We start from the raw sequence: 26,233 nt of genomic DNA on the forward strand, positions 1-26,233 counted from the left end.
TATTCAACCTAAGAAAGTTAAATATATTTTATCTTTTTCAAGCAGCGCTTTTTGACAAGGATAGAAGATATAAGATATGTCTTTACTTGGTTGAAAACAGTCCGAAACAAAAAAGAATCATTTGTAAATGAAAAGCCCTATTTTATTTTAAAAATCAATTTTTGACACCATAGAAACAAAATATAAAACATTGGAAAATATTATTAATTTGTCAAATAATTTTTTTGCCCTAGTTTCGACATTTTTAAAAGCAAGAAAATTGTGTTTTGATTCCTTGGAAACAAAAAAATCATATTGGAAAATATTTTTGATTAGCTATTACCCGCAGCTTCGCCCGAGTTTTTGTCCGTAAATAACTGGCAAGATCTTTAAAAAAATAAATAAAATAATATGAAATTTTTTTTATTGCCTTGAAGGTGACATAAAAATGGAAAAGGCCAGAAATTGTATCTTTCATGTTTTTTTAAATGTCAAATATTATCAGTTTTCAATTTTTGTAGCTCATGTGATATTCTGATGTATGAGCTATATTATTGTTCAGTTTCATTTAAATCAATTCGCTAGTTTTTTCGTGAAAGCGTAATAGACAAACAAACAAACAAACATTCTTACTTTCAAATTTATAATATATAGGGATTGTCTCACGTGTTTCATTCTTAAAACTACTAAAACTCTTAGTTTAATTGTTAGACAGAGTTTCTCTTAGCTGAATTGTGCAATAAACAACAAGATCACAATCAGGAAATTTTTTTGGATCATTTTACACAATCGGCAAACTATATAACTTAATTACAACTATCTATAGAAAAACTTGAGAAGCTATGCTATATTCATGACTCATGTGGTCGCAGTGCTCCTATCGAATATTTGGGTTATTTACGGAGGTTCCATTTGCCATTGAAAATAAACAACATGGCACCAAAATAATTCTAAAAAAATCTTTATGAGAAGTGACTTTCAAATAAAAGGGCTAAAAATTCTGGTTAAAAGTAGTTCGTGACCTTGATTAAATGTCAATGGGGTTAAAATTTTTAAATTAACTGTTATTGTGATTAATATTCTGGTTCAAAGTGGCCTATTTTTATATAAATAAGATTTGAGTTAATTAAAATATTTTGGATTACTTCCGTTGCAAGAAGTAATCCAAACAATGATGATTTTAAAACGATTTATTCGATTGTTCATCAATCAAAATCGAAAACATTAATAAGTTTTAAATTTCTGAAACATAACTTATGTGATGGCCCCTTCCAATAAATATTTTTTCGATGTCTAAAACTACAGACAAAAGAAATGCTAAAAAAACGATTCTAACTTATTATACATTTCTCGAATAGAAAACAAGACATAAAAAAACTGTTTTTTAAAAGTATGTATTTATTTACTTAACATAAATATGACAAAAGTTAAAAATCATTCAACTGTATTCTGGCCACCGGATTCACGAACTATAAAATAATATTCCACCCGTGTCTGTCTCAACTCCCTGTTTTTACCTCATTCTTCTTCTGTTATGCTATATGTTATACTTATGTAGTATTTTTACTATTTCAACGTTCATTTCTCTTATAAACTCTATTATACAGTAAAATAGTAACAGCCTAGTGAACAGAATGATATCAAAAATGTGACAATAATTCAAAATATACAGTATACAAAATGATTCAAATATTACTGTTTACTAGATTTTATCAGCGGCTTCACTTTTTCCTGTACTGCCCAGGAACGTGACTAGCAACTGGACTGTATGAAATTATGGTGATTGTTAAATTATAATTTCATAGAGTTTTTTCGACGGCAGTTGATTGTAAAATCTGCATCACTCTATTCGATGAGAATTCACAAGAAAAGTTTATTATGGTTTGAAACTCCTGGTTCAATTTATGAACCTCCGCTGCCAATTGAGTTTGGAAGCAAAGACAGTATGCGTGATTCCGTTCTTACTTTGATTTTTAACGTCCTGTATTGTTTGTTTTCACTGATCGTTAATAAATAATCTAATCATGTCATTTTTTTTGTTAATTAGACATTCACGAACATATTTCATCGCTTTTTTTTGCGTAATTTATAGATAATACTTAATATAATATATCATCCTAATCTCAGTACCGTGTCATGTCCATTTCTAAAATTCATCCATAAATTAACGCGGCTTGCCATGGTGAGCAAACTGGCACAAATTCCACATAACAGTGTGGCATATGCTTTGTGCGTGTGTGCCATATCCATAACAACCAACACAATGTTCAGCTACTTTATATTATTTTTATTTATTATAGTACACGATTTTTGTCATTTTTTTAGTATTTACATCCAAAACCAATTGCAAAATAATGACTTAACAAATTATTATAAATTTATTTAGCTAAGTAATCAAAAACAGATTATATGTATAACACAGATTTACAAAAGTAAGTAAATAAAATTGTATATAAATAGTTATTTAACGACTTCATATGCTTTTTTTGTACAGGTTTTATAAGGAACTTCGTTCCTAACAGAGGTCCCACTTCCGCAATTGTGTTTTTTTTTGCCGCAATAAATGATTTAGATTAATTATCTCACAAATTTTAATATACATGATCAAACTGAAAAAATTGTGTCAATTTTTTGTCAAAATACTAATTTAACATTGTGTTTCGGTTCAGTAACAATTTAACATAAGCAAAACTCAAAATTTTAACATTTCTGAAAACCACGTAACTTTTTCAAGCATCATATTTCAAAAACTAATAGACATACGAAGATCTGGATTTTCTTCAATAGCTCAAATTTAATATATTTTCAAAATGATAGTTACTGATGTTAAAAGCTCATAGGCTTTGAGTTGAACTTCAAAAACTGCAAAAACCGAAAATTTTGCAATTATTCATGGATTACGCAGGTATCACAAGCTTTTTTTGCTTCCAAAACGTAGTTTCACACTCCTCTTAGAGGTTCAAATAACATACCAAAAAGCAGCTTTACATCGCGTTTTGCGATTTTAATGTAGAATTTGACTAGCGTATAATATTGTAATATTGAAATTTCTGTAACTATTTTAATAACTTATTTCACATATTATGCAAATGAAATGTCTGGTTGGCTCGATATATAAAGGTGGAAAAGAGCGCGTTTTTATCAAGATATTTAATGTATTATAAAACTCATTGCATTATTACTTACTTTTACAAAGTATTTTAACGGAATATTATCAAAGCATATAATAAACACGGAAATTTTTTTATAGCCACGCGTTTAAATACTTTTCGATAACATATTAGCTCAGTAGTAATTATGAAGATCAGGATTATTGTCCACCATAATTATATTAGGTTTTTCGCACACTCCACTGCAATCGCGGCCCAAGAAACTTATGACACTTTTGAATAAAATTAGTAATTATATATTTTTCATGTCTTTTAGTTTGTTTCGATACATAATCTGACACAAAATGCCAAGTTTCTTCAATTATTGACTGTATTTGTTTGAAATTTTAGTCAATATCTTAGAAATTACTCGTCCAATCCTCAAAGGAACGCATTTTTTTTCCGCCCGTTCTGGATGTGTTACTTTGTCTCGCAGTCCTTTTTTTTTATTGCACTTAGTTCCAAATTAAACTTCTGTGTGCCGAACTGCATTAAATGAAGTTAAAAACAGGGATAGTAGTACTTATTCTCCATGCACCTACAAATACACAAAATTTTACTGTAGTGTTTATAGCAGAGATATCATAAATTATTTTTGTTTTTCTTTTAAAATGTACTTCTCAAAAAATTTTAAATACAATATTCTTGCATAAATATTTATGGATATAAATACATACTTAAAATTTAAAAATACGAGTCATGATAACGAATATATTATTTTAATTTTAGATCTTATAAGGGAAGTTGTCGTTTCAAGGATCACAAATTACACTTGAACGTTTTTTAAAGCCATTTAAAAAAATATAGTAATGAAATAATCATTTGTGAAACAAATTCAATTGATGAGTGTGATTCAAGGTACTATAAAAAGTGGTTTATGGTACATGACGGTTTTGCACCATTGATTACTTATTAATAAAATGTAAATATAGTCTTTATATCCTATATTTAAGTAGCTATCTATCGATATCTGTTTAATAATCATGTGAGAGTATTTCATTCCCTTCAACATGGTTTTAATTGATTCCGTGAATCGGGCTTTGTTTTTTATTGGTTAGTGCTGTAGTACGTGTCTTTGAGCCAAAGTGCATAGTGTATATTTATGTTTAAAGTTAGAATATGGCATAAAAAGATATCATCAGAGCGAGATTTCATGTTTAAGGCAGATTTTAATAAATAAATAAACAATAAAAGAAAAATTTTATACTTTTTGCACTTTAAAATTCCTTTTTTACTTAAAAATGAAAGCACATTAAAAACCATTCTCTCAGTTGCTTGTCTTGATAAGTTAACTTTGTCCTATTATAGTTTCTGTCTCAAAATAATATCTTTTAACAAACTGAAAGATGTTTCAAGGTACATTATCCAAAAGGTACAACACTTCACCATGTATACAAATTTTGTACAATAATAATACATTTATTAAATTCATGTTTAAAATATTTTCATTCAAAATAAAAATTATCATTTTAGATAAAACGGTAATTCCACCTATAGATAAAAATATGAAAGCTTGCATAATTTTTTACTTGTCAAGATGATTAGATAATGTAGGTATAATTATAATTAGATTATTGTCGTATATGACGTAAAGCTTCTCTATCCTACTGTATGAGATCAGAGCCGGTTTTAATGACTTGAGTGAAAATTCTATTTTGCTAACATATTACTCTTTAATTTTTGATTTCTATAATTTAAACGAAAATTTCGTTTGGGCGATACTTACACAACCTTTATACAACTGTAGTTCATACTCTCAGGCTTTACCATACTGTTTTACTCGTCGAATATTTAAAAAAAAATGGAAAAAATTTCACTCAATTGGGACTTAAACTTGTTACTAAATGTGACCAATTTTTTTCCTACTTTAAGAAACTAGGGTTTAACAATTGTATTCAAACAATTTTTGCATGAAAAATCTTTTCAAAATATTCGCTTCCTTCCCTCTTATTGAAGGTTTGTATAAAGCAAAAAGATTTCTTTTTTGATTGAGAATGTAGAAAAAATTTTTTTCATAATAATTAATTTGCAGGAATTTAGAAGAAGTATGACTGTAAGTGGTGGTCTTTAATGCTAATCGATGTGGGGTTGAGAGAACTAAAGTCGGCCATTAATATATTTTAATTTTTATACAATGTACAAAGGTAATCACCACTTTACATCATATACTGAGAGTTTTTAAAATAATCCATTTACGGAGAGTTTACATCATATACTGAGAGTTTTATAAATTCACTGATTCCACAGGATAAAACTTGTTGCTAATGGAGTAAGATGTTTGATTATTCGATGCGTTTCTTAAAGTTCTTAATTATTCAGTTAATTTAAGACAAATTTGATCATCACTTCGTTCAAACTTCAAATCATTCATCAAAATTTTCGGTCATATACGAGGGCACGAAAGGTTTTCCAATGATCAATTTTCTCGACTATTTCTAAAATAAAAAAAGCAAAAGACCTGTTCCTTTACAAATAATTTTGGCTTAAATTTATTAAATCACATAAATCCTATTTTAACTCTATTAAAATAGCACATTCAACATTTTCGAAGAACTCTGTATAAATAAGTTTGATTATAACACGGGGATTTGCATGTTTGAACACTGTTAATCTTAATGAAAACATGAAATGAAAATAATTCGATTTATTAAAAACGTGTATGTGTGTATGTGTGCATGGAGAGAACAAAAAAACACACATAATGAAAATTATTACGAAGAAAAAAAATTATGTATTCATAATTGTAAATTTAAATTCTCTTGGAAAATATTTTAATGAAAAATATTGTTTCATTGAAAAAATGTTAAATATTTTTTTCACCCCTTTTTTTCGTACGATAAAAATATTTATATCTGATCGTGATTTAATGTCCACAAATAAATCATAAGATTCTTTGAACGAAAAAAAAAATTTTTTTTCAATCCATCTTTCCTTTTCATTCTTAATTTTCTGATAAGAAGCTATTTTTTTCATCTCGAAAAGCGGAATCAAAAGATCATCACGTTTTGATTTAATACCACATTGCAATCATATTCTAGAGTAGAAAAGTGGGATTTTTATTAATGGGAAACACAAAAATTTGAAATTTTTGGATTTATATTTGTTAAGTGATAGATAAATAAGTATGCATTTTTCCAAAACATTTCATGAAAGATAAAAATTTAAAAAGCTGTTGTTAATGTCGTGCCTAGAAACGTTCGTCTAACGCATAACTGCAGGAGAGTACAGAAATTTTTTATTGCACTCAGAAATTTTTTATTGTAAAAGATACTCGATTAGAGTAAACACCATTTTATTTATCACGTTGAGACCTCCTTCATCCATGTCGTTCGGAACTGATTTATTTCTACTGTGAACTACAACTGTGACGTTATCTACATAGACAAATACATGCCAATTAAGCCCTCTGATATAATTAATTATATAATTGGCTAAATCATCGAGCTGAAACAATGTAGGATAGAGACAATACCTTGTGGAGCCCTTGAAACACAAAATTAGTATTCTTTAAAAGAAATTTGTCATCCCTTATAGCTCAGTTGGTTAAGGCTTAACCAATTCCGTTCGCGGTATTCCTAGCGTAGCGGGGTCGATTCCCGCCGTCACAACAAAAATTAATTGAATTAATAGTTGTGATGGGCTAGTTTAGTGCATGGTGTATTCATGAAGGAGGTGCACTCAGCCTCTGAAAATAATTGAGGAACTGATAAATGAAATTATCAGCGGAAAGGTGGTAAAACACATATATGGTATCACAATGGGCTCTATAGCCTAAGTGTGCCCTTCGTGCACAGCCAATATAATCTCATCTAACAGCAATTTTTGTTATGCTTAGGCAGATTGAATGATATAGATTCTTTACAATTTATCAATGAATATAATAATTTACTCAACGTAGGGGAAAGTGTCCTATAATGAATCCCCCTAAGAAAAAATGTAATTTATAGACAAACTATTCAAGATATGTATAACGTCGAAATATTTTTGGTTTCTTTATTCAAGTGTTGCAATATTAGCATGGCAATCTCTTTTGATTTGTTCAAAAAAATTTTAGAAGTATTCAATATTTTTCAAAAGGGATTGTTACACCTTGTAAGAATAAATGAGTAAAAGGATCCCACTGCAATTTTTTACGAAACAGTTCACATAAAATATTAATTGTTCTTTTAAATTGAATCAACCATTAGTATAAAATCATAAATCACTGGTAAAATCATTTAAATAAACATATTCAAGCCACAGGATGGAGGATCATTTTACCTATTATAATTTTACCCATAAAATAGGGATCGTTTTAACGTATATAAAGGGGATCATTTTACGATATTTTTAAATATCCTCATAAAAACTGACCTTAAAATTCATTATACCCCTATCAAAATTTTATTATTAAAAGTTAACAGACAAAAAAATAAATTTGTCTTGCCATACTTTGTCTTGCTACGAAACACAAAATTTAAACTATTAATTTGATCACGTGAAAGCCATCTATCGATAAATATACTAGATGGCTTTAATGATTCACTTAAAATAACGAGGGATAATTATACCCTGAGGTATCATTAGATTACCACTTTCCTATCTACAATACATAGACAAATAAGTGACCTTTACGTCCTCCAGTATTAATTATATAATTTGTAATCTAAATCGTAAAGCTGATATAATGTAGGGCCGGGAACAATACCTTGTGGAAATCTTTAAACACAAAATAAATACTGGTTAAAATACAATATTGGTCATGCTTAGCCAGGTTGAATGAAATAGATTCTACTTAATTTATCAATGAATCCAATAATTTACTCAACCTAGAAGTTATTGGACTGGTACGTAGGGGTTATATCCAACATGACTTGTTTCTTTCATAAATGATTCTTTCCTTTCGATAGAATGTGAGTACTATTCACTACATTCTACTACATGGTTTATCATCTTCTTGCCGGTTGGTCGGTCGATGAGATGGTTTGTATGTACGCGGTATGAATACATTAGTAATGTTCTTTACCCTTTCCGTTTCATTCCTTCTTTCATTTCTTTTTGTCTCGTTCATCTTTCGTATAGTTTTTTTTTTTTACTTTTATTTTAAAAATAAAAATAACCTATCTTTTTTATAAACTACTCTGTTTTTTAGTATACGTCATCTGAATTGACGAGGACTCTGTGTTCTTGTGAAATTTAATTTTTATTCGTTCGTATATTACACACGGATAATTTTTCCATATTTATGTGTGTATGTATTATATAATGAACGAATCACGCAAAGCAATTCCAGCAGATTTTATGCAAATTGTAAAATCTAAATTGATGATGGTTCTGATTAATGGTGGTATCTTAGGTTTTCTATGTGGTACACAAAAATATTCCTGAAAGTTTATTTATTAAATCATTCATATAGAAACTATTCATATGAGATTTTGAAACACTTATATTTAATAGTCTTAAATTCGAAATTTTACCTTTCCTTGAATCATTTCATATTATAAAACATGCCGACTACAATCTCAGCTCCTTTATTTTGTTTGTAATTCAAAAATCCGGTAAACTTCTTTTAAATTTCTGTATTGATATTTTTTCCGGCAACTTTTTCTAAAATTGTTGTGGAGCTTGTTTTGGCAATAAATAGGTTTTACGTTTTATTACAAATTCTACCTCTGTACCACTTTTTTTTCTACTTTGTAAGTGTGCAAAATCACAGACAGCAATAGTCGAAACTGTCCCCAGGGCGATACGCCCACTAGAAATTGGCTAAAATGGTAGAACAAGGTAACAAATTGAAATAGCGCAATCTATCCCTGCGGGATTTTTTAAACGATAAATCTGAAGTTTTTCACTGCCTCCACTCGTCTATCAATTTGTAAACTTTTTTTTTAATTACTCATTTTAGACCGTGGGACAGAATGTATACTTTGTTAAATGATTAAAACATGCTTGAGTGACAACTTCGTGGGTGGCTTCCTTTTGGCGAGTCTGCTACTTTTTTCGAGTGCTGTATTTTCAAATGAGCATGATAACGGCCTATTTAAGTTATCGGTCTGAAAAAACGCTGCATGGAATTTGTTAGACAGATCACTTGGTAACATTAATAATTATCAAACAATTCAGTAAAAGTGAACCATGTATGTATTTAAAAACAAAAATACTTAAGTATAGAATGTTCGAGGTGATAGCTAAGTTCATCGGTGCAATATTTTTCACGGACTCAATATTTTTTTGTTTAATAATTATTAAGGTTATCAACTGTTCATAGGGTGCAACAAAATCCCTGTAGCTTTTTTTCAGACCGATAGCTTTAATATGACGTTATCATGCTCTTTTGAAAACGCAGCACTTTCGAAAAGAGTCGGAGAGAAGAGAAATTCGGTAAACTCCCCAAAGGGAAGCCACTCACGAAGTTTCAAGTATGTATTAATCATTTAACAAAACAGCTTTTATATCCCACGGTCTATTTGAATTATAAATCTTTTTCAAAAACCAATAACCGTTGAGACTTGTGTTAATATGAATTAGTTATATCAAATTAAAATATTGAATTAAATTTAGACTCTTCACTTACCACTTAAAATATGTTGCTGGACAGAGAGAAACACAGCGAAAAAAAATTCCTTTTCTAGCCTTGTGATTAGGTTCGTCGACAAGGTACTTTTTTTTTTCCAGAACTAAAGTCAAGGGGTTAATGTACCTACCTCACGATAGGAAGAGATTAGTGTGATTTTTTAATTGTGTCATTGTCTGGTGACACATGTAATTTTTGCTAACAAAATGTCAAAATTAACATAAAACCTTTCATGGCAATTAGACATAATACTCTTTGTCGACTTCATTCTCCTGAATGTGCTCACAAAGAGCAAACAAAAAATAAAAACCCACCATTATTTACAACATGGGATAGGCTCTTCCCTTCTTTTGATGCCATTGGTTTTCAAATGAAATAAAATTGAGGAAGAACGATGATTATGTTCAAGAATAAAATGATGAAAAAGTTCAAAGAAATTATAATACAATTATTGTTATTTATTATAAATTAAAAGATATTTTAAGATGTAAGTAATATAATAAGTATATCCCTCGCATCATAATAAATTTATTGTAGTATCTCATATACATAATATATTAATAAATTGAAATGTTATATAAACTTAGTTAAATAATAAAATTAGTTAATAAAATATTTATTATAATTTTATACCTTATACTAATATAAATATAATATGCATACAGTGAAACTTGGTTAAGTGGGATCCCAAGAAGGTCCCAACACTTTATCAGGGAATTACCTCCGTTAGTGGGACAAAGCAAACTTCTATTTTCGGGATTCGTGCTTGCGATTTTATCGTCATAGTTGCCTCTATAACTGACACAGCGAGTTAATTTTATATGTATTAACCTCTGTATCTGAGTACTGAGATAACATATGTTTACTTACTTATTCTTATTCTACCCGCAAATTTCGGACTTAACTAGTTTTGAGCCTCAATGACCTTCAGTTTTAGTTTTTTGACAATTGTACTGCTTATAATAATATGACCGAGCTAAGACACATTAAACTCGTTTATGTGCCAGCGAATATGACAAGTAAATTTCAGCCAATAGACGATGAGGTTTGCTAGGAAAGCTTGGTTTTCTGTGACCAAAACTACTATAGCAAACTGCTTTAAAAATTGTGTAGGAGAAAGAAAACTTCGGAATTTAAATTGGAGATTGGAACCCTCCAGCAACGACAACAACCAACAGCCAACATCAAATGATTTTATAAACGTCGACGACCATTTAATGGTTTCAGGAGAACTTACTGAAAGCGACATTATTCATTTGATAATACGTTATTTTATTTAATAATCGCACCTATATAACTGAAATAATCTGTATTCTGACCTCTATTAATGGAACCCTTTGTAAATGAGACAGATATTTATTTTTACCTGGATATCTAAGACACTGGATAAGTAAAATGCCTCTATAAGTGAGACAAATTTACAGGTCAATTGATGTCGCACTTAACCAGGTTTCACTGTATAAAGAGACTTTATTAAATATTGAAGCTGAAATTTTATCCCTTTACCGTGTGTAAAAGCTAAAGTATTAATACTTATAAAATCCAGAATATTTCGTTGAATGTGAAACTTGAAATTAAATTTCTCGAAGCTTAATCTCATAATTGATAAACATTTTAAATTAGATAGTTACTAAATACTTTTAGTATTTTATTTCTCAAAAGCTAACATTTTTTTATTTGAACTGTTTGTCTATTTCTTACCTTTTAAAAGATGCATTCTTAATAATAGTGGCTCGATTTTTATGATTGTCAAACTCTACCCGGGTAGTATCGATACTAATTTTTTGGTACATTTATGTAGAGTAGGCAGATAGGTGCATGTACTGTATACATGCATACAATAGGGAACAAAAAAAACATAGATACGTATATATCGCATGCCTCAAAAGTAACGGGTCGACTAAAAGCCTCAATACAGCAATTTCAAGCAGTTCTGTTGATGATGCAGCGAGATAAAAGGTATAAATGATTCTCGCCCGATTATTTAAATAAATAAATTACTTCAAAAGTTAGCATATTTAACATTGGTCTTATGGGAAAACGGTAGATGGATGATATGTTTTCATAAATTTCTCCAAAATTAATGTGTGAAAATAAACAAAAAACTATTTAAGTTAAAATTAAAACCTTAATAAATTATTGAAAACAAAAGTAACCCGTTGTGCCCGACAGGAATGTATGACCACGGTAGTGGGGACACAAATTAAAAAGTATGTTTATTTTCAATTTTGATAGTAAATTATGTTACAACTTGACAATATAAGACTGAAAGTAAGAGTAAAATTTTTCGATATTTGGAGTTATTTTCAAAAAATCAAAAATTGAATAACTTGTTTAATTATTTAGCTTTCGATATTTCGAAAAACAAGCCAGCTATCGAAAAATTTTATTTTTCGTCTATTTTCATAACTTTGTAACAAAATTTATCATCGAAGTCAATCATCAAAGCTGATTTACTTTGTAACTGAAGGGGGTTTAAGAAAGGTAGTTGAAGACGGCACAAACAAATATCGCAACATCCCTATACTTGCTAACTTCGTATATCCCCGAGTTCCGCTATCCCCGCTTAAGCTTTCTCGTTACTTTCATGACACCCAATATATAAATATGTAGTGTAAATCCATAATCTAAAATATTAATGGTGAAACTTGTTGAACTGTCTGCATAGCTTATTCACACTAAAATATCGATTTTTCACATAAAACATTTTCTCTGTTCTATGTGTGTTAGTATTAGAGGTAGGTAGGTAGGTAGGTATGGTATACATAGTAGGTACCTACAGTTACATACACTGATACACAACATAGACCTAACTTTACAACATAGTCAGTGCTCACTGCTCAGTGGTAGTAAATAACACCATTCTCATAAAGCTATATTCATATTTGTTAAACGTATGTTTTTCACCATTACAAAAAATATGATATATGTATGTTTTGTCTGACTAAAATTTGTGTAGTACCTACCTAACTACCTATCTAGTATCTACCTGGTATGGTATCTACCATCTACCATCTACCTCTCTCTAGGTATATAGTATATATTATAATTCTATTTTATATACAGCTGTTTAGTAGGTACTTACTTAGTCTAGCTTTTATTATAATTTTATCATTAATCTTTATGTACAATGAATTTTATTTAAGGAAACGTGTGTTTGTGTGTCTAATGTCTATATCTTTCTTTTTACTCATACTTTTCACGAAAATATAGACTTATACACCGTATCGAAGGTCAATGGAGAGAGATAGGGGCGTGATATGAATTCATTTCAAAATCCCAAGAATGCAATGTATGTTGTTTGGCCGGAATTTTAATTGATGGCACACTCTCCCAAAGCTCCCCAAATTGAGTTAATATGTGTGGTATGTAAATTGAGTTAGTTTGGGGGTGACAACTTGTCAGCTATTTATGACGCAAGCTCACATTTTTCCCAGTTTTTAAAGCTTTTCACACTTCTACAACCTTATTTAGACGAGTTGAAAGTAAATACCAACTTCTTCCCGCCCTTGTTTTTTCAAATATTTCATGTTTTCAAAAACATCATAAGACAATCAAAAAGCATCTAACAATAAAAAACGGTAAATGAGGGCGAAATATAACTTCAATGATGAACTATGGTGATCACGAGTTGTATTTATTTATTTATTTATTTTATTTTATTTGAATGGCTTCATTTTAGTAGTGAATACATTTTTTTATCCACTAATCCCTAATTTTTTCATTCAATTAAATTTGTTGCGCAACTGTTATACTAAGCCTTTTGTTTAACTCTTCCATATCGTGAATATTAGAAAACTAAAATAGAATTGTAATATATTTTTAGCTCATTATATAAAATCAATTTCTTGCCGTAAATTAAGTCAAAGAAAAAAATTTGCTCTTAAAGAGTATTTTACGACATATTTTGACCATGCCTTCTTAATAATGCATCTATTAGGCTATTAACACCACTTTAGTTCTTCAGCTTGGATATTATAAGGTAAAAATTTCAACGTTCTATGGCTAAAATTTTAATTTGAATCCAAATTACTACCTAATTTTTCTGCGAAGTCTGATAACTCAATTTATGAGCAGAAATTTGAAAGATTATTTTCAAAGTAGCTTCTAACAAAGTTTTCTTTCGAAAATTCTCGTTAGGGTTACTTTTTCCGAGAGCAGGAAACTGTTAAATTCCGTCAAAAGCATTTAACTTGATGATTATTTCAATATTCGTTGATGACGATAAACAAATAAAAAATTAGAAAATAATTGAATTAATTCAAAAAAAAATTTTGTCCCACATATCATCCTAAAAATTCTAGCCCCCAGAATGTTGGGTAACGGACAACTTAGCTTGGAAAATTGTGGAAAAGATTGATTTCGAATTTGTTATTCATTCAATTACTAGCTTGATACCTGCCCGCTGCGCTGGGTTTAAAAGTAAAAACTGGAAGAACTACCGCGTTATAGCTTTCACTTCCCTTGCTCTCACTTACCCTCCATCCATAACACTCGCAATAGGGGTTAAGAATTGTTTAACACAGGTAAAATATATGAACAGTTAAATTTTTTGTTTTTTAATGTAAAATAGTCGTAATTCATTAAGTATATCAGAACATATGGCCATAAATTGTGTCTGGTTTACCATTTTTACAGAAATCTTTAATTATGATTCAATTCAGTTTTAATTTTTTTTAAATATATCTTTATAAATTATTGCCCATGTGTTATTCTGATGTATGAGCTTTATTATTAGGGGGTTTCATTTAAATCCATTCAGTAGTTTTTGCGTAAAATCGTAACAAACAAACAAATATGTTGATATGAATACCGAACGAGTATTCATTAATTTTTACCTGGTGACGTAATTAAAAATTGTCTAAGCGTCCTGAAAGAGCAGTTTTCGGTTGTGGCAATTGTCATTTAAGCAAAAATTTCATGCACGATTCTGATTATAAACACAAGTAATTCTTGTAATGATCGGTCTTCTTAAAACGAAAGGACTTCGTTATTGATGTAATACCAATAAAATGAGATAATTTACATTAAAATTGTTAAATTTGCGATTTTACTGTTTGAAAGGAATATACTTTCGCTTGCTTTAACTCTAAAGAATTAAAAAGAATATTTTGAACAAATTGTAGATTTACCAAATCAAAGATATGCCAAATATACAATAAATATTTTACGGTAAAGAAAAAAGTTTGATGGTATGCCATCCAGTTTGAATAATGTGTCAAACTAGTGTGGTGGACTTGAGTTTATAATTCACCATTCCAAATATCAGTAACAAAACTCGACCTCCTAGTCACCAACAAACAACAACTCCCCCTCATCATCATCATCAATGTATTACATCCGTATATGGGGCGCGATGGATGGATGGATGGTAGGTATATCGCGCTGCCACCACCAACAAACACAGGAGCTAAAATATACCAGTTCATTTTTTTTTTTTTTTTGGGAGTTTCAACTCTTTAGTCTGCATCGTTTTTTTTATAACGTCGCTGCTGCTCTCATATATTTTATACAACTCTTTTGTTCTAACGGCTCTGTGTGTGGATGTTTTTGAGACGTTTTTTCAACTATTCGAGTACATATATTTTTACTACTTCCATATATGTAGTAATATGGAGGTTATGTTTTTAACAGATCTTATGCTTTTGAGATATACTGATTCCAAAATACTATCTTTGGTCATTGATCTTCATTTGTGTGTATGTTACCAGGTGCTCAAAAACGAAAAGAATTAGAACTAGATTATTCAAAAAATTTTGCACTATCCTTATCGGAAATGACTTTTAAGGACGTTCCCAAAAAAATGTGTGTATGAAAAAATCGTTTGTAGAAAAAATAACACACAAATGCCATTCATTTCACTTTAAATGTATTTTATGGAAAAACGAGTGCTGCTTATTATAATTTTCTTTATAGGAAAATATATTTCAAGCTTTTAATTAATGAATATTAGTTTTCCAAATTACCCTTAAGAACATTAACCTTGTTAAATAATAAAGCATACCTTTAAAAATACTTCAATATCGAATTTAAATGTTAAAAATACAAACTTAAACAGCTCAAATCTAAAAATTTAACACAACTTATAAAGGGCATTACTGAGAATGCATATACTTGATTTAAAGATGATTCTAAGAAAACGTGATTTTTTGGGAACGTCCTTAATCAAGCTTTAAGAAACTGTGGCTTATATGTACGAGAAGACGAGAAGAAGCTGTCTTAAAGAAGGCACAAATCACTGAAAATTCGAACTTATGAGTGGAAATTCAGTACACTCCATTGGTTTTTTTTTTTTAATATGTTCTGAGATATTTTGAAAAAATCGTCCAAAATCTGGTTTTCTAATTTTTGCAGTATCTTTTTTCAAATTTACTTTAAATTATCTTATTATAGAACCTCCATACTTTACAGAATAGCTAGGAACGAACAAAAACATTATCGAAAATTTAAAAAAAATTTTTATTTTATGAAACATAAACTAAAATTTTTTTGAAAAAAAAAAAATAATATTGAATATTATATTTTCTCAAAGAATGAATGTTGAATAATGCTTTTGGAAATTTTACATTTTCAAAAAATAATTTTTGTAATCTTTTCGAGAGTTAAATCCAATTTGACCATTTACGATCGACTCTATAGCGCAAAGGATTTTTTTTCTTCATATTCTCATAACTTTTTTTCGGGTATAAATTATTATTGCTATTAATTAGACCATAACGTATCGACTTTGTTCTTTTATTCTTATATGGAGGTTTTATGGCGTTCATACTAAATTTTTTTGTATGCAATTTCTGTACACTAAAAAACTGTTTTCTATGAAATAGTGTTATTTTAAAATATGTATCGCAGAGTATATTTTGATTTGTTTTTTTTTTCGACACTTCTTAGAAAACTACATGAAATATATTATTATAGTTGTTTTTTTTTTTACATTGTAGATGATTTTTTTGTTAATTTTTTCAAGTATTTTTCTTGTGTTTTCAAGTATTATGTATTATATATATCCCCGAAAAAAAACTTTGTACTTATAAATTTTAATGGGTTTCTTTAGACTACGATTTCTATATATTTTCTCCCATTCCCGTCCTTAGCAACACACCAATCAAAACATAGAAAATAGTAAAGCTTATACATCTCGAAAATATATGAAAAATTTCAACAACAAAATTTTCGTGAATATGTCATCACATTAGCGAAAAGTAAAATATCTATCTTGAAAATAATTACGATCAACTTCGGCATATAGATGAATTAGTAATTAGTAGACATAAGTTTAGAATACAAAAAACACGGAGTTTCTAGTTGTCTAAGGAAGTTCGATAATAGACAATTGTTTTTTTGCTGGGTGATTTCTGATGTGTTTCATCGTAAATAGATGCTAATATTACCTATATTACCTGAATCTGGCGATTATAAATGCATATTAAACAAAAAATTCTAATATATTATATGATAAGAAATGTAAAGGTTAGGTTAGGTTATATTGGCTGTCCACGAAGGACACACTTAGGCTATATGCCCATTGTGATACCATATATGTGTTTTACCACCTTTCCGCTGATAATTTCATTTATCAGCTCCTCAATTTCAGAGGCTGACTGCACCTCTTTCATGCATATACCATGTACTACACCAGCCCATCACAACTATTAATTATATTAATTTTGTTGCGACAGCAGGAATCGAACCTGCTACCCTATGCATACCGCGGACAGAATTGGTCACGCCTTAACCAACTGAGCTAATAGGCCGACTAAAAAATTTATAGACTCACATAAAAAATTGAGATAAAAATATTGAAATTTCAATAGAATATCAAATTTGAATTATTCTGTCACTGTTTCTTCTCGCAGGAGAGTAACAATCTCTCATTTTAAAAATTATGATTAGTCGTTATTAAAGCAAATTTTTAACTAATTTAGACTTTACAGTTTTAATTCAAAATTAATTTAGTCACCAAGGCATTTAATACTTATTTCTGCACTTTGCCATTTAAAAACTTTAAATGGCCTCAAAGCAATTTTAAAATTCATAACAAGATGGTAATTAATTAATTTTCGATTAATATTCGCAAATATTCACATAATTTGCTATTTTATTTAATAATTGCTATTTTCCAAACTGATTTTTACAAAATTAATAATACGATACTAGTAAAATTATATACTCATTTTGAAATAATATGCATACGAACGGTATTAATTAACCACCAAAAACATAAATGTGTAAAAAGGCGTAGATGAATTCCAATAAACTCAATTACGTCAGCCCAAAAAAGTTGTGAAATCCCGTAGAGAAAAAAATTATTCGAAACAAAATTATAAAAATGGCATAAATTTATTGAGTAACTTTTCCGTAATGAAACATTAAAGTATTACATTAGCAACTTTTCGGTGACTTCATACCTACACGCACCTGTATAGGAGAACAAAAGATAATCGTTAACCCCCTACTATCTCCCTCCTCCCCTCTAATGTTATGACGTTATAATTTTTTCACAACTTTTATTAAACATCAAAATTTAAATTTAAACAATCAAAGTATTCTTTAGATTAAAGTCAAGCACCTACTTAACAAAGGCCTAATTTTTTTACTAAAGTACGAAAATTGTTGGTTTAAATTTCTTGTGTAAGTTTCTCCTTAGTACGTATTTATTTAATATTTTACTTCGCAAGTTTTCGGAATACAAAAAACGAATCTAAAAATAAAAAACTTGCGAAGTAAAATATTAAATAAATACGTACTAAGGAGAAACTTACACAAGAAATTTAAACCAACAATTTTCGTACTTTAGTAAAAAAATTAGGCCTTTGTTAAGTAGGTGCTTGACTTTAATCTAAAGAATACTTTGATTGTTTAAATTTAAATTTTGATGTTTAATAAAAGTTGTGAAAAAATTATAACGTCATAACATTAGAGGGGAGGAGGGAGATAGTAGGGGGTTAACGATTATCTTTTGTTCTCCTATACAGGTGCGTGTAGGTATGAAGTCACCGAAAAGTTGCTAATGTAATACTTTAATGTTTCATTACGGAAAAGTTACTCAATAAATTTATGCCATTTTTATAATTTTGTTTCGAATAATTTTTTTCTCTACGGGATTTCACAACTTTTTTGGGCTGACGTAATTGAGTTTATTGGAATTCATCTACGCCTTTTTACACATTTATGTTTTTGGTGGGATATCACTTCTTTTTGCCAGGCAATAGTATTTAAGTTGAAAGTGTTTGTAACAATTTTAACTCACCATTATGCATACATTGAATTACTGTTGAATACTGAGCCTCGTACGTCAAGAAATATGCCGAACAAGATGTCATCAAAATAGTGTTATTTATAAATATTATAATGAAAATTTCCTTTTCATATAACTGATATTGATTATTATATAATGTATTCTATATAATTTACGCCTAATTTGCGTCCGCATGGGTAAACAGTCATGTTTTCGAAAAAATGTTTTATGCAAAAGTTGGTTATTTCTTTATAAGGAATATTTTTTACATTAAAATTTTTGTTATATCTCTAACGGTTTACAAGATGGGTTCCACAGACCCAGAAATCAATTGACGTATAATGATCATTTACGAACTTGACCTCACTTTTTACGTCCTGAGTACGCTATAAAAATTTCATCTTAATATCTCTTTTCGTTTTTGAGTTATCGTGTTGGCAGACAGATGTGCATATGGACAGACAGATATTATGTAACTGCAAATATTTAGGCCTTATTTATGGGTAATACGCACAGCTTGATTTCATAAAATAGTTCTGCACATGGATTGATCCTGAATATTACAACGGCTCATACAGGGGCCTTATATTTTGTAAGTGCGCATATTTGGGTCTTATATATTGGTATTGCGCACACTTTGATCCCATATAATTGTTCTGCGCATGGGATAATCTGGAATACAACAACTGCGCACACATTGACCTTAAATTTTGTAAGTGTGCATATTTGGGTCTTATATATTGGAAGTACGTACAGATTAATCACAAATTATAGTTCGGCCCATGCATTTATCCTAAATCTTACAACTACGCATACGCTGAATTTATATTTTGTTACTGCGCGTATGTAGGCCTAATACATTGCTAGTGCACGCATGTGGATTACATGAAATATTACTGCGCATGGGTTGATTCTAAATATTACAACTGCGCAAACAGGGACCTTATATTTTGTAAATGGGCATATTTGGTCCTTAAATATTGAAAATGCGCATAAATTAATCTCGAATTATAGTTCTGCGCATGCATTTTACCTGAATCTTAGAACTGCGCATTAGCTTCATTAATATTTTGCTACTGCGCATATGTTGGCCTTATATATTGCTAGTGCGCACATGTGGATTACATGTAATAGTACTGCGCATGGGTTGATCCTGAATATTACAACTGCGCATACAGGGACTTTATATATTGTTAGTGCGCATATTTGAGTATTATATCCGGCAAGTGCGCACAGATTAATCAATAATTATAGTTGTGCGTATGCATTTATCCTGAATCTTACAACTACGCATACGCTGAATTTATATTTTGTTACTGCGCGTATATAGGCCTTATATATTGCTAGTACACGCATGTGGATTACATGATGTAGTACTGCGCATGGGTTGATTCTAAATATTACAACTGCGCAAACGGGAACCCTATATTTTGTAAATGGGCATATTTGGTCCTTAAATATTGAAAATGCGCATAAATTAATCACAAATGATAGTTCTGCGCATGCATTTTACCTGAATCTTAGAACTGCGCATTAGCTTGGTTAATATTTTGCTACTGCGCATATGTAGGCCTTATATATTGCATGTGCGCACATGTGGATTACATGTAATAATACTGCGCATGGGTTGATCCTCAATATTACAACTGCACATACAGGGACTTTATATTTTGTTAGTGCGCATATTTGGGTATTATATCCGGGAAGTGCCCACAGATTAATCAATAATTATAGTTGTGCGCATGCATTTATCCTGAATCTTGCAACTGCGCATACGCTAAATTTATATTTTGTTACTGCGCACATGTAGGCCTTAAAAATTGCTTGTGCGCACACGAGGATTACATGTAATAGTACTGCGCATAGGTTGACCCTCAATTCAAGCAAGTCTCTGTCGAATGTCCAAAATCGCATCTTTCTATAATTTAGAAGTCCCTTAGAATCGGTATAGCTGAATCATTTATAGATAAATCAATTATAGTGGAAGTGATGGAAAAATAATAACGCCACTAACCTTACCATGTTTTGTTATCAAATCTAAACGTGTATACAAAATTTCAACTCAATCGGTTGCAGATATCTGCTTTAAAATTGAGTAATAACACCCCCCCCCCCATTTAACAAAATATGGCGGAAGCGAAGAGAAAATTTGATCAAGTCAACCATAAAAATTCAATGTCATTCAAAGTCAGCGTGCTTACAAAATTTCAACGTAATCGATTGAGGGTGTCGGCTTCAAAATTGGGTTGCAAGATTATTTATTGTTGAACATAACAATACCATTGTTTTAAAGAAAATAAAATTCGTTGTCATAGCAACCGTTAGTAGTGAACACTACAAGACATACAAGCAAAATGGCTTAAAACTTCTTGTGAAATTATATTTATACTTTTTTTAAATTTAAGGACAAAAAAAGTTGGATTTTGCATTAACGAAAAAAACAGGACTGGTTATTTACTTTCTCGAGGGAAAATGATTGTTTTTTCGAAAAAATGTTTCAAACAAAAGTTGTTTATTTTTATGTAAGGAACATTTTTTACACTTAAACTTTTGTTCTATCTCTTACCGTTTTTCCGAAAATTGCAATTTAATTTTTTACTTTATTTGCTTTTCACGGGAAAACAATTACCTTTACAACAAAATTTTTCATACAGAATTGTTTAATTTTATGCAAGGAACATTTTTTGCATTTAAACTTTTGTTCTATCTCTTACAGTTTTCGCTATAAAAGCAAATTAAAATTTTCCTAATTAATGTAACATAATAATTTTAATATGTTTTCTACATGGTACTTTGAATTTCATAGGGTCTTAGTAATAAGATATATTTTATTTAATTTTTATAATATTTTAAGTTGGAAATATTGAAATACACAATTAATTTTTGAATATTTATTTAATATTTATTCAAATTTAATCAATATTTAATTAAAATTATATAAATAACAAATTTTTAAGCGTATTTTAGTTTTCCCATACAAATTGTATAGGAAAAAAAACTAGCCTTCTGATTGGTTCATATTTTCCCATGTATTTTTAATAGGGCTAAAAATGCACTTTTAATTAGCGAAATTTCCCATTTCCCGTTAAAAATTTTGATATTTGGAAGTTTTTCTGGGGTATGATTTTTCTCTAATTTATTTTAATGAAAACCGCATCTTTATACCATTTCTCAGTTTTGCTGTGAATTTATGTCAGTGAGTGACAAAATTTCGGGGCGTGGCCGTTTTTTGACGCGTTATTGCTCGGAAACGATGAGAGCCGTGAACGTGAGCTTTGATTTACGGCGTCCCAGGGTATATATCTACTTAAGTTGAAAAGCGCAACATTATAGCTCAAGTAGTTTCTGAGATATAAGGGTGTGAAAAAGGGCTATTTGACGTCCTGTATATATAGTCACAACAAAAACATTCACATTTCACATATACATCATCATACATCATCATACATTACCCTTTCAATTTTCCATTTTACTTATCTACGCTAACGCACTGTTGTGCTATATGATTTATTATTAAAAAAACGTAGCGTATTTATAAAAAAAAAAAATGATAGAAATCTATTAGTAATAATAATAATAATAATAATAATATACAGCTAAACCATGTTTTCATTTTTCAACGATTTGTTCCACTTAAAAATTTGATGTAGTAAAGTTGTTATAGTACAATATAAAATACAGATACCGTTACGATAATTTATCGTTCATACTATAGTATTCACTATATAAAGACCAAGTCACATGGCACTCATTACAGTTATATAAGACCGCGACGCATCAAATATATTAAAAATATATTTTTTCTACTTAAAATTTTTTGATGATTTTTTATTATTAAAACTAGCTGACCCGGCAAACTTCGTATCGCCTAACAGTCGATTTTTTTTTTTTTTGAATAGTTATTCTGCTATTCGGGACACCGAGTCAGCTAGTAAGATAAAAAAAACAACAATTACATTATGTCAAAAAAAAATTATAAAACACTTACAATTGTTTTAATAGTCAATAAAAAATCACAATGAAAATTACAATTTCAAATTTCCTCTTATGATATCTACTTATTATACACTCAATTATTTTGCTTTTCCGAAACCCCTCTACTAACACTTAAACTTTATGGTGTGGTATTAAAGTTCAAATTGACTTTTATTTATTATTACGAATCTTCTGAATGGGAATATAGAAAAGTGTTGTTTTTAGAATTTTTCAGGTAATTATTTAAATTTTTTTCTCCGTAAGAACCATCCTCGTATTTCAAGGAATATTATAAAAAAAGAATTAGCGAAATCGGTTCATCTGCTCTCGAGATTTGCGTTTAGCAACATATTCAGCGATTCATTTTTGTATTATAGAAGATTTGATGAGGGATGAGGGATGGGTAGAAAATGTCACATAATTTGCAAACATTGTGTAAGGATAATAAATTTCTAATTTCTCATTTACGTCCGGCAAATAAATTTGACGCATGCTTAGAGCAATTACCTTTTAACTTATTCACTGACAATCCCGTGCTCAGATATTGTTATATATAACTAACTCTTGGTCAACCATTGATAAAAAGATGGTTTGGAAGCCATATCCGTGGGTACATAGGAGTATTTGAAAATTATAAAGTTTATACTTTGAGTTTAAAGTAATGATTCATGTCTGGCTTCTTCTAAACAAAATTGTGGTTTGTGAAAATCTCTTCTTAACACGTTAGTTTCTTATGAAAAGCTCGATCATTCGATATATTTTAAAATTACTTTGGGGTAATTTTTTTATGTTACAACATCATCTATTCTTGTGACCATCTTCATCTATTCTTCGACTAATGTAAACTAGCCTTTAGTCTTAAGACCTCAAGTATAATATAGTAAAGTGAGTATAGATATAACCATCGTCTACTATTTTATATTTAATCAGTTTTATAATAATAATACACATAACATAGGTCTAGTTCTTGAAATATATACACATATATATTATACATAGTTAATTATATATCAACTGGTATTTCAGGTAATTTCTACATTTTAAATGTTATCGGCAATGTATATAATAAGATATTTTATTAGGCTTTAAAGCAAAGATCTCAGCGCCAATACGATAATAAAAAACAGCTTTTGTTAAATTATATTGTGCTTTTTGCCAAGTAAGGAAATAAATTTTGACACCATAAAAACAAAAAAAACAAATACGGGAAAATATTACAATTTTGGTTCCTTGGAAATGAAAAAATTACAAAAATTGAGGATAATATTTTAAATTGTATAACTTATTGTTGTTATACTAATTAATTAAATATCCCAAAATTATTGACGTTAGTTCTTATTTTAATTTCTAGATAGAGTAACTCTACTAGCTAGATTATCGAATAAAATCCCTAAGTATTCTATAGAATAACTGAAATGCTTAGTTAAATTAAAAATAACAACTGAAAACAAACAATTGACTGAGTTAATTGTTGAAATAACATGTATAGACAGTGTTGATTTCGCAAAACCCAATTGACCTATATTGCTCATTTACGAACTGACCTCACATTTTACGTCCTTAGCACGCTATAATAATTTCAGTTTGATATCTCTTTTCGTTTTTGAGTTGTCGTGCTTACGGGCAGACAGGCGGACAGACAACCGTAAATGGACTAATTAGGTGATTCTATGAACACCTATACCAAAATTTTTTTCGTACCATCAATATTTCTAATCGTTACAAACTTGGGACTAAACTTAATATACTATGTATATTTCATATATATAATATAAGCGTAATGTAAATAATTTTTTTTGGATCTGATGTTCTATTAACGAGATAAGTCTTCGTAAATTATTTCTGTAAACTTTAATCTTAGCTATGTGAAGAAATTGTAGTAAAAATATTATGTCCTACTCTTTACCGATAACATATACATACGTATTTTTGAAAACTAACATTTCTCAATATTCATAATTTTTTAATAAGTACATTAGGAATTATTACTTTCGTGTTTTCATTTAATTGATATAAAATTTCTTGCTTGCTACTACTTTTTTTTTAATAAATTATGCTTTAAAACGATGTTGTTCCATTCCATCTTATTTTATTACAACTCATAATTATATCAACCTTTTTAATTGAGAATTTGCCAATATATTGAAATGTAATAAATTCATCAGAAATTCTTTGTAAGTTATATTTATTGTACCGGGTTTTTCAATAAGATGTTACCACTTAAATGGGAGAGACAAGTTATCTAAAAATATGTTAATATTTATTAAAGAGACAAGAGCCGTTTTCTTGGCTGCAAAATATTCGTCATAAATTAATGCATTATGTTGTTTTTGAAAAAAATTCTTGTTTCAACTTTGATAGTGAATTCTTAATACCTAGATACTTTAAATTGTAAAAATTCATATAAAAATTAAATGTATACATACCCATTTCTAACGAATCCATAAATAATGGAAATTTTTTTTATTTTCAGTTAAAAGCCAGGGGTGTAACTGCTTGGAGGCATAATGGGGATCATGGTGGAGAATTATCCGTGTTTTGCTGGTGAAAGATGCCTAATTGGAGTTTGTTGATCCATCTTTAAGACACCTCAAGTACAATTTCCAAAAAAAAAAAAAACTGGCTGACAAATTCATACGGAAGAACCAGCCATCTTAACAAAAAATAAATTTTAACAAAATATGTGACTAATTCCAAAAATCTAAAATGAAAAATGTATCGCGAAAATAAAAATTTGAAAATTAAAAAATGGATTAAATCTTTAAAAATAGAAACAAAAAAAAAGTTGAATTAAAACAATCCATCTCTAAAAAAAATCTGCTTAAAAAAAACTCTTTATGTGAAGTCCAAAACGTTTATGACTTGTATCTTATGGAAAAATAAAAGCTCTGTAATAACTAAAAAGATACAATTGTGATTAAAAAATGGCAAAAAACTCTACCAATGACAAAAAACAAAAAATCTCATAATGGTACTTTGTTCCAAAAAAGAAAAATAATAATAATATTAATTGTAAAAAAAATCAATTTTTTAAAAATATTTGCCGAACATTTTGGCAATCAATTTTTTGCAAAAAAAAAAAAAATTAGAAAAAAATATTACAAAGTTTGCCAACAAAAATATCGTCCAAAATGGGTAAATCTATTTGTGCAGGTAGTGGATAAATAAATAAACAAGAAATGTTTTAGGTCTACGGCCAGAACACATTATGGTAATCGGATAGAAATTTGGAAGACTATTGACAACATCTAAAAATTTTTTTATCCCTTACAAAAAAATTTATAGGCGTAGATTCTCTTTCAAAGGGATCCAAAATTTTTTTAATGTTTAACAAACCTAAAA

General features: G+C 29.2%; 1 protein-coding gene across 2 annotated transcripts in view; it reads left to right on the plus strand.

The window, feature by feature from the left end:
* LOC123294826 (autism susceptibility gene 2 protein) overlaps positions 1-25,608 on the plus strand; it is a 138,897-nt gene extending 113,289 nt beyond the window's left edge. For both annotated transcript variants that reach the window (XM_044875991.1, XM_044875992.1), the window contains exon 5: positions 25,365-25,608. In XM_044875991.1, the coding sequence (XP_044731926.1) occupies positions 25,365-25,439 (75 nt within the window). In that variant the 3' untranslated portion in view covers positions 25,440-25,608. The remainder of the gene's footprint in view (positions 1-25,364) is intronic.
* The last annotated feature ends 625 nt before the right edge of the window (positions 25,609-26,233 follow it).

Source organism: Chrysoperla carnea, chromosome 3, assembly GCF_905475395.1.
Source record: "Chrysoperla carnea chromosome 3, inChrCarn1.1, whole genome shotgun sequence".
Lineage (NCBI taxonomy): Eukaryota > Metazoa > Arthropoda > Insecta > Neuroptera > Chrysopidae > Chrysoperla > Chrysoperla carnea.